This window comes from Athene cunicularia (genome assembly GCF_003259725.1).
Source record: "Athene cunicularia isolate RWA chromosome 1 unlocalized genomic scaffold, athCun1 chr1_part2, whole genome shotgun sequence".
Taxonomy (NCBI): Eukaryota; Metazoa; Chordata; class Aves; order Strigiformes; family Strigidae; genus Athene; species Athene cunicularia.
In genome coordinates this window covers 22,534,166-22,543,872 of record NW_020799092.1, presented here as the reverse complement: position 1 = coordinate 22,543,872, position 9,707 = coordinate 22,534,166, and the positions used below count along the sequence as shown (strand labels likewise).

The 9,707-nt window shown below is 42.0% G+C and overlaps 1 protein-coding gene across 1 annotated transcript; it reads right to left on the bottom strand.

Annotated features, from left to right (window-relative positions):
• Positions 1–3,882: 3,882 nt before the first annotated feature.
• FGF6 (fibroblast growth factor 6) lies at positions 3,883–7,454 on the bottom strand. Its single transcript, XM_026868391.1, has 3 exons — positions 7,115–7,454; positions 6,114–6,217; positions 3,883–4,059 (listed from the first exon to the last, which is right to left on the bottom strand). The coding sequence occupies exons 1-3, from the start codon at positions 7,452–7,454 to the stop codon at positions 3,883–3,885; spliced, it is 621 nt and encodes a 206-aa protein (XP_026724192.1).
• Between the last annotated feature and the right edge of the window lie 2,253 nt (positions 7,455–9,707).

Genomic DNA, 9,707 nt, shown 5'->3' with positions numbered 1-9,707 from the left:
CATATAAAAATAGAAGCAATTTCACAAACAATTGATTAGACAGTTTTGAGTTTCTTGCAAATTTACAGTCTCAATTGTGAGTCCATATTGAGTCAGAATATGAGGTATATTTTAGTGAAAAAAAAAATAATGTGAGAACTTTGGCACCATTTTACTGTGCAAAATAAAATCTTGGAATTGAAATAGATAGTGAGGTATACAAAAATTACTCTGCTTTTCCACTGTGTGTGTGTGTCTGCATCTCCGCATGTTTGGGGAAAACTGGATTATTTAAGAACATGATTCAGTTCCAGTCAAGACTGTTTTCTAACGGAGGTGGAGTAGGTCTTAAATTATTATGAGATTTGCCTGTGGAAGAAGGAATCTTGAAAATAGGTATCAAGTCTACAAGAGAATCCCATGTGCAAAATATGGGCAAGACAGGCTGTTGTGGGGCACTCACAGCAACGCTTTCAAAGCCTGTAGCCCTTTCATGACTCTGCATCAATGCACACTGATGTTAGATAGGCTTTGAAAGGGACCACCACAAGAACCATCAATAACAGGTTCCTAATTTGGCCCTGATTTGGGAAACTCCTTTATTTTCATGAATTTTCTTTACATAGTCACATATTCATGGAATTATTCTTTCGAAGAATATTTTGCGTAAGGGTTTGCCAGACTATGCCCATATTCTCTCCATAGCCTCCGTATCATGTACATTCAGCTTACAAATGGTTTAGGTTTTTTTTTCCTCTGTGCCAGCTCAACAAATTTATCCTGAGGTGTGTAGAACAAATGGTGGTCTTCCTAAATCCTCTTTCTCCCATGCATGTGATAACGGCCTGAGGAGGAGGAGGAGGAGGAATTTAGCTAATCAAGCAGAACAGTATCAGGCCATTTCCCACACAAATTACGTAACTTCTTGAACACCACCACAGTGCGTTCTGCCATGGTGAGCTACCCCTAGGCTGCTTGCACATCTGCAGCAGTGTGTCAACACATGCCTTAACTCCTCTCTTGAAAGCAGCCATGCATTCACCTAAGAAGCACCACTGCCAAACTTCACAACGCTTCAGTACTGCGCTATTTGTGCTGGAGGGGTTTCCTGCCACAGTTACCACTCTTGACAGTGGCACCTTCCATTGTCACTTCTGACAATGACTCTCGTATTCGTCCGGATTCCTGGCACCGGGAGACCTTTTTTGATTTCAGTGTTGACTTCAGTGTTGATCTGGCATTGATACGTAATAAAGAAAACGGAGTGGTGTAAAGAGTAACTCAGCAGAGTGACTGGTGGGGCTTTCCAAATGCCCCCCCAAACTGCGTCTGCAGGGGTCTGCAGTTCTTAAGAACAAGCTCAGCCCAGTGGGCTGCGTCCAAACAGGCTTCTGTGACCTGGTCTACTTATTGTTCTCACTATTGACCAGTATGTGCAAAATGGAGTCAGTGAGTCTGATTGTCACCTGTTGTGCCAGCTATCCCATTATTTATCAGTACTGGCAACAATGAATTACTCTAGACTGCACTGCTTTAAGAGGGAACAGACTTCATCCTATCCTAAGGACACCAGTTTAAGCTGTAATCGAAAACAAACTTGTGTGTCAGCATTCAAACTATGATTTCTTCTATGTCCACGTACTCTTCCCATCCTTCTTCAAACTTCATTTCAAAGACAATTAGGAGTATAACACAAGGATACAGGTTGCCAGCTAACATATTTCAGCACAGTAGCAGTCTTCCTATCTGTACCTCTAGGGACTCTAGGTCGATGTAACTGTCTGATATACTCCAAACTTTTCTCTGATCCACTCCCCCTACTCAAAACATCCCGTTTCTTCCCTTAAAATGCACATTTTTTTTCCAAAGCAAACTCCTGCACATATTATGGATTAACAAAGTGCACCAACGTGGCTTCTCTCTACATATCACAAGACCAGAAAATGAAGAGTAAAAGTCCTTTCGTTCGCCATATCCAAAGCGTCCCATTCATGTACTGTAAGCAGTATTCCATTCTTTTTTTTTCTTCATTTACACCATGATCACCACTTACATTAAATTCAAGTATAAATCACACAGAAATAGCTGGAAAACTGTATCTTGTACACAAAACAATTGTCTTCACAATTTTTCAGAAAACATGGCTGTAGATACATCCTTGTAGGTGTGCTCTGTGGGCCAAATCTTCTGCAGCTATAAACTGATAGTCTCGCTAAGCTGGTTTACTCCAACTGAGGATCTGGCCCTGACAGTGTTTTTCATGCATGTCAGAAGTCTCAAATTCATCATGAATAGACACCCCCTGCAAATAGAATGGCATGTCAAGGCTGGACATAGCCACATTTTGGCTGGACGTGGGAGATTATCTTGCACTCAGATGTTCAATTCTGCAGCAGCATGGTCCATCTATGCTGAAAATGCTCATGCTCTGACATTGCATTGAATCTAGTTTCAAATTTAGGAGCACACCATCAGTGCAGGAATCCCAAGGCTTCTGGTAACTGACATTTATAGTGACTATTGACTTAGGGCCTCTTAAAATACTCTTTGAAAGGCACAGAGAATGCAGCTTCACTGGTGATCTGGAAAAAGGTTGTCAAAACAGTAGGACAAGGTTATGCACCGTTTGTGTGGCTTCTAGGAGAGCTTTGGAGAGTATTTCATATAGCTTGCTATGTTGTCTTTGAAACAGATGCTTTGTAAGTGACAGAAATTGGAATTATGGCACCAATTCCTCTGCCTCAACCCAGGAAGGAATGCTTATATAGCCTCCTTCTTTCTCTGTCCTTCGTACCTCAGTGAGGTAGGATAGAGAAGAACCAAATATACTTAGAGCAGCAAAACAGAAGAAAAATCAAACCAGAGAAGTTTTCTGAAATAACCCTTTGCTGGAAGTTTTCATTAATTTTATACATTCTAAAAAATGCATCCTGCAGAACAGTTCTTGTTCTTAGAGATTAGCAAGGTTCAGCCTAAATGAAATACAGTGCCTTTAAATATTTATGTTATTTTATGCATATAAAGGCACCTGAGCATCTAAAGACTGGGATGACTGATTCATTAAAAGTATGTAATTACATAGATAAACACTCACACATCCCATGTCTATATATAAACAAGTATTTATATTAAAAGTTGTACACATCTATATTTGAGGTGAGTCTAAACTAAGCTTACAAAATGCCATTGAAAATCCTCAGCTCCGAACATATTTGGCATTTGGGACCTAACTGTGATTTATCATGTGGCCCTTCCTAATGGAAATTGATTGTAGGTCTTCATTTTGCCAGCAAGTCCAAACGAGGAGACCCTGGAGAGTCCCTTTGGAGACAGAGGAACTCTGGTCGTAGACAGTTGGCTTGCGCAGAAATGGTGTGGAACTGGCACCCTAATGATCCGAATAACTCGAGGACTTTACAAGACAGGGCACAGTGTGTAGAAGGGGTGGTGCAGGCAGATATTCAGGTGGAGTGAACTGCTTGAAGCTCTGGTGAAGCAAAGTCATCTGTTGATTTGGCCCATGATATGTAAACAGCTCACTATGCAAGGTTATTATCTGAGGTAATTAATATTATTTAGTAAGTAATCTATGATTGATTAGATGATTACCCACAGCCATTCTTTTTCTTCCAAACACTTTCTTTGCTCTCCAGCTTGCATTTTTCTCTGTTCAGCACCAAAGGAGGCACACAGCCATGTAAAATTTGTACAGAGTAGAAGAGAAGCAGCATCGTATTACATATGCTATGTGATGAATGTAGTACAAATATTTTTATCAAAATATACACATAGATATATAGACTTTTTATCAATGAACAGTATAAATACTTTACCTGGGAGATTATTCCCATGTGCAAAATGAAAGAGTTTTTCCTGGGATTTAATCTTCTGTTTTGCTCATGTTCATATTCTCGGTAAAAAATGGGTCACCGTCATAGCAGGAGAAACCTTGTTTCCTCTTTTCACTCTCCCATGTTTGCTGAGCGCTATGTAAGCACCATGGTAAGCATTTGATTCATATGCGTTGTAGTTGTTGGGCAGCAAAGTTTCTTTGAATTTGCACTCATCTTGGAAAACCGTCTAAAGAATAGGAAGGGGAGCGGGGGGGGGAGAACAAAGCAGGTGAAATAAATATTTCACAAAGACTCAAGTCATTTTTCTTACTAGCATTTTTACAGAAGAACTTGTTGCAGTGTGCAACAGGTGGTGCCGCAGTGGCTGCATCCAACAATAAATCTCCCTCCCCAGTGCTAATTTGGTGTCAGATGAACTCACATGCCACCTGTCCAGATAATGGACTGTGTACTTCCTGTTACAGATCAAGTTAATTCATCATAAATCATGGATTTCTTCATTTTATTTGCAAGCAATAATTTCTATCAGCATCACACCTTTTCGCTCAAATGACGTAGCTTTATTTCACATCTCCCCTCTGCAAGAGATCCCATAATTTATAAAAGAATCATATGCTGGCTGTCAAAACCTTCAGTTCTCTTACAAACGGCAATGTCCAGGGAGAACTATTTGCCTGAATAAAGCATTTAAATAAGAGCTCAGATTAGCACTAAATCTTTTGTTAAATCATTAGTGATATTGTATTTAACTGCTAGTGAGATTATACATCAGGTTCTAAACCAGTTTTATTTTTCTTCATATCACATCATGTACATCCACAGAGAGGGAGTTTTCTGGGAGAGGAGGTGTAAGAACAAGAAGGAGACAAATGCAGAGCACCAAGGAAATTAAAAGAGAAAGCATAATCATTCCCTGACATCAGGTCTGGCATGTGAGACACCAGCAGTGCTGTTCTATTCGGACATCTTTGTAATAACACCATGCAAAGCTTGTAAGAGTTTAACCTGGGGCATTGCATTGTGCAAGGAAAAATGCACATCTCTTACAGCTTTTAAAAATGTCTTTGAAATTAAAGCAAGACTGGATTGAAACTGGTGGGAAAAAATATCAAAGGGAGTTCTGAAGCCAAACCCTGCATTTCTTTAGAGAGACCTTGTGGAGGAAAGGAGCTGGGCTTGGGGCACTTTTTAGGTGCTTGAAATCAGACATGATTAAAAGAACTTTCCTAGAGTGGAACCCGAGAAGGTCCCACTGTCATTGTCTGTGGGAGAAGGGATCGGTCAGATTGGTAATGGCCACAGGTCCTTCACGACATTTGGTATTTTATTATGCAACTGAAATGTCTTGTTGAAATGATAGCTGTTTCAAAGGAAATGACTTTCTTGTTTCTTGATCAAAGAAACAAATGCAATCAGTGCCATTCCTTACTTTGGGACTGCTTCTGCTTCTGCCTCTTGCCCAGAGCCAGCCTCTTGCAAAAGTGCTTCCTAACAAGCACTTTTTCTGCTGAATGTTGAGACTGGAGATGCCCTGCTCAGGCCTCAGAGATTAAATAGCATTTCGATGACATTACTAGCACTTTTTAGATGAGGGTGATGGTGATGGTGTTTCAGTATGACTTGCAGACCTTTGTTAATAGCTGTTATTGTTTTCTCCCCCGTTGGGACTGATCTCACGAAACTGGTCATTAAAATAACCCCAGGCACATACGTTGACTTTATAGGGTAGACTTCCTATTTATTCCTCATGGCGTGGTTGTTTTTGGAAAGAGGAGGGATCTGGTCATGATTTTACTAATAGTAGCTGGTACAGAAAGCTCTAACTGTACCTCTTCTACACACCTGTATGCACACACACACACATGCAATCACATGCACACACTTTTTACCTCCTCAGGGGATTTGCAGAGCACGCCCCTTTGCTTTACATGCAACGACACGCAAACGGGAATCAACAGGCTTTAATCTCACTAGAATGTGACGCAGTACTGAGCCCTTAGAAGAAGCCGTCACTAATTACTCCGTCTTATTTGCAGCATACATACATTTTCCTAAAGTGATCCCTGTACAGCTTTAAAATAACAGACCTCTAACAGCCACGCTGCTTGTTGCACTAAATAACACCAATAACACCAGGCTGGGCAGGCTCCCTGTAATTGAAAGGCTTTTGTCTCTGTTTGTAATCAGAGATTTCCAGGAGAAAACAAAAAACCCCCAAAATAATCAAACCCCTGGCAGCCTTTGTTTAAGCATCGAAAAACCGTTTGCACTTGTACTCACCGTTCCATACAACTTCCCCTTGTTGTTCATTGCGATGAAGAGAGCACTTTTCACACCAAACAGGCTAACGACGCCTCTCTCTACAGTGGATATTTCAAAGAGACCTACAAAATAACAAGTTCAATAGTGTTAGCACAGAATTCAGAGCTAATCAAAAGCAATTCAGATATAATTTATTTCTTTTTAAACCCTAATGAATTTGTCCTAATTTCCTTATTATAATTATCTCCCTAGTCGAGTAAAATAGAAATAGAGAAGATCTTGTTTTCTCTTACATGCCGTAGGAAATTAATTATTCTGGCATCGTAGTCACATGCTGAATAATCCTTTTGCTCTGTCAAACTCTTCCGATGTGTCAAACTCTCGGGCTTTCGAGTAAGTACATTATTTTTATCTAATATACTATAATTACAGAGTGTTATTGAGCACTAGAGAAGCGTGGCTTGCATTTTCAAGTCCCCCACGATATCGTAGCTGCAAAAGATTTTAGCAACTGCCTTCTACAGGAAATTCAAGCCCATAGGGCTAACGCTTTTCTTTAATCTTCTGGCAACAGAACAGCTCCCATAAGAACAAGCAAACGAGGAACAGCAAGCCCCTTCCATGACTGAGCGTCCCAAAAGTACTAGTCAGCTAGGATTCAAATATCATGCTTTGGCACTCTGAGCTCAGCGACAACCTCCCAAATTCAAAAGGCAAATGAGAAGGTGAGGAGTGAGCAAATGCAGCAGAGAAACAGTTTTCAGCCTGGTTCATCTTTTCTCATCTGTGCAGTAAAGCAGAGTAAAAATAAATTGTATCTAAATTTGTCTAAGCATTTGTGACATGTTTCAGCCTGGAGGGTTCTAATGTTTATTGATCCCAGAGATTTTTAAAAGGCAACAGATGTAGCACAGATTAATAATATCAAGTAATAACATTTGCATTCTATGAAGGGTAATTACTAGAGTTCACAGCAATTAAGTGACATCTATTCTATTTCATTTCTGGATGCAACTCACTGTATTGGTTTTCATTGTGAACTCCGCTTATCTTTCCGTCTGGGAGGATTTGAAGGTGAAACCCGATGCCCACGTTGCAGTAAAGCCTCCGCTGCCTCTTGATTCCTAGCAAATAGTCACTCTCCCAGTTCACATCTGACTTCTCCCCTGACATCCCAGCAATGGACCTGGACAACAGAGATTGCCATCCTCTTTCCAGCAATGTGCCATTAGTTCTGCTTACAACTGGATGTGTTGAAGCAATCCCAGCTAGAAAACCCAGGAGAACGAAGGCAGGCAACGTCCGGTGAATGCTGGCTTCGCAGGACATAGTGATGAGAAGTCTTTGTGCGGTGGCCATCCGGTTCACCTCCTGGGCACGTGGTCAGAATTAATGACCCTAAAAATACCGCCCTTCTTGTTTTTCTCCCTTCAGCATGGTGGCAGAGGCTTATTTTTGGAAAGCAAATAGAGATTGCTGACATGAAACTAAAGCCCGAGAGCAGTTGGGTTGGAAGCAGAGACAGGCCAGCAGGACTCAAACTGGTGGGGACCATGTTTTGTAGATCCTGCTCTCTGGTGGGCAGCCGCAGTTATATTTGATTGACCCATCTTTATAGTGCAGAGGCTGTCCCTCCCCACATCATCACTCTGACATCAACAGCTTGCCAAAGGTAAGCCTGCCACGGCTGTAACACTAACCTGCCGTCCTCCCAGGCTGGCTGAGGTTTGATGAATGCTGTCACCCAAGACCAGAGGCAGGAGTGGGGTTTCATTGGCTGTTGAAAGCAAAGGAGTCAAATGGGTCGGGCAGTCGGAGGCCTCGCAGGCGGCTTCCTTATTTAGCGAAGAAGGTGTAAAAACAGTTATGGACCTCATCAGGGAGCAATGAAAACTTCTGCAGTCCCTTCCTTGGTGGCACGATCACTGGGTGTCTGTCAGGGCAGCTCAATATTTGGGGAGAATTGGCTTGGAGTGCTCATTGCTCTTTTTGTACATACCCAGCAAATCCAAAGCACCTCTTACTATAGCAGCCCACGTGCTAGCAGCTTGTCTGTACCCCCAGAAGGAGCGCTGCTGGCTGCTTAGCAGAGAGGTAAGCCATGATGAAGGGAGAGGAAGCCCCGGGGCTTGCTCCTTCTGTCTTTATGCAAGCACATTTCTGCTGCTTGCAGTGGTAATTCTGCTGAGCTGCGTGTGCCGGCTGGAGCATTGGTCTTGCAGTTGCACGTAGCTGGGGACTTTGGTTATGTTCTTAAGCGATCATGGTTTTCACTGAGGTGACTTCCAAATGATTACATTTATTTGGGAAGGGTCTGTGCCTCTTGCAGGGGTGCATTTGTATTTATATTTGTGAGATAAGGGTTTAGGTAACGTCTTAAAGAAGAGGAGAAAGGGAAATGGCCACACCTCCCTATTGTTTCACTGTCTCTTATCCTCAAGCCCAAATAATCTCTTTTTTTTTGTAATAATGTCTGAGCACCTTAACGAGCATCTTCATTTTCCTCTCCTTCCATTTGCTCAGACTGTCCTACTTGTTTCCCCTCATTTTGCACTGATGCTGTTTCAACCTCTTTGAAGCTGGACAGATTAGACTTTTATTTTAATTAGTTTCACGGGACTTATTAACACATTAGTGGGAGGAAAATGACTGAGATTTATGCAAATATTTTTGCCAACATGTCTGTCAGCTTTTCACAGCACAGAACTTGCATGGTCTATGTCATCTGAGATGCCTGCACGTTAATGAGGAGAGTACCTGGAAGCGTAATTGAACTGAGCACACCCGGCGTGACATAGAGTTTCACATTAACAGGGGTGTAACATGAGGCCTTGGATGCTGCAGACACTCAAGAAGGAGCACCATGAGCGAAGGGGAGGTGTTGGCAGCCCTGAGGCAGGTGAGCAGTTAGATTCAGTGACATATGAAATACTGATTATTCTCAAGAGAGGCTTATCTATAAAAAGATTGGGAACCACGGGACTATGCCCTGACTTGTGCCAGGTGGTGTTTCAAAACCTCTCTGCCTTTGTTGAATCAGCACTCGGAATATTTTCTGCCTGTTGCTCGCATTGAAAATCTTCAGATCCTTTTCTCTCCTGCCTTCTACCTCATCTCATGATTTTTCAGCTACGCAAACAGCATATATAATTTGTTGCAAGGAATAATAGTAGTGTTTTATGCCCATTCAGTATAGCTGCAGTCTTTATGAGAGGCCAGCGTTGGTGGGAAAAAAAGCCCGGGGTCACTCTTACAGGGCTGGAGCACTGATTTCCTAGGTTGTTTTATGCTACAGTCTGAAGACCTGCCCATTCCCAATGCACGTGACTCCTAGACACATTACCTAATCTCAGAGCCATCACTGTAAGATATGCATTGTAAAATTTTCTTTCCGACTGATTTTTTTTTTTTCCCTACAGAATATTTCAAGAGTAATTTTGCAGTCTGCTCATGATCAGTGTCAAAGGAGGGACATCAGAATACAGCTGCCAATGAGCAGGCAAAACAGCATTTGGTGGTTTCATGTGCTGAGGGAGGAGGGTGCAGAACTGCCTTTCCATCACTGGCTTTTGACCGCCTTTGCATCTTTGTGCCTCGTTTACCAGGTTTCTC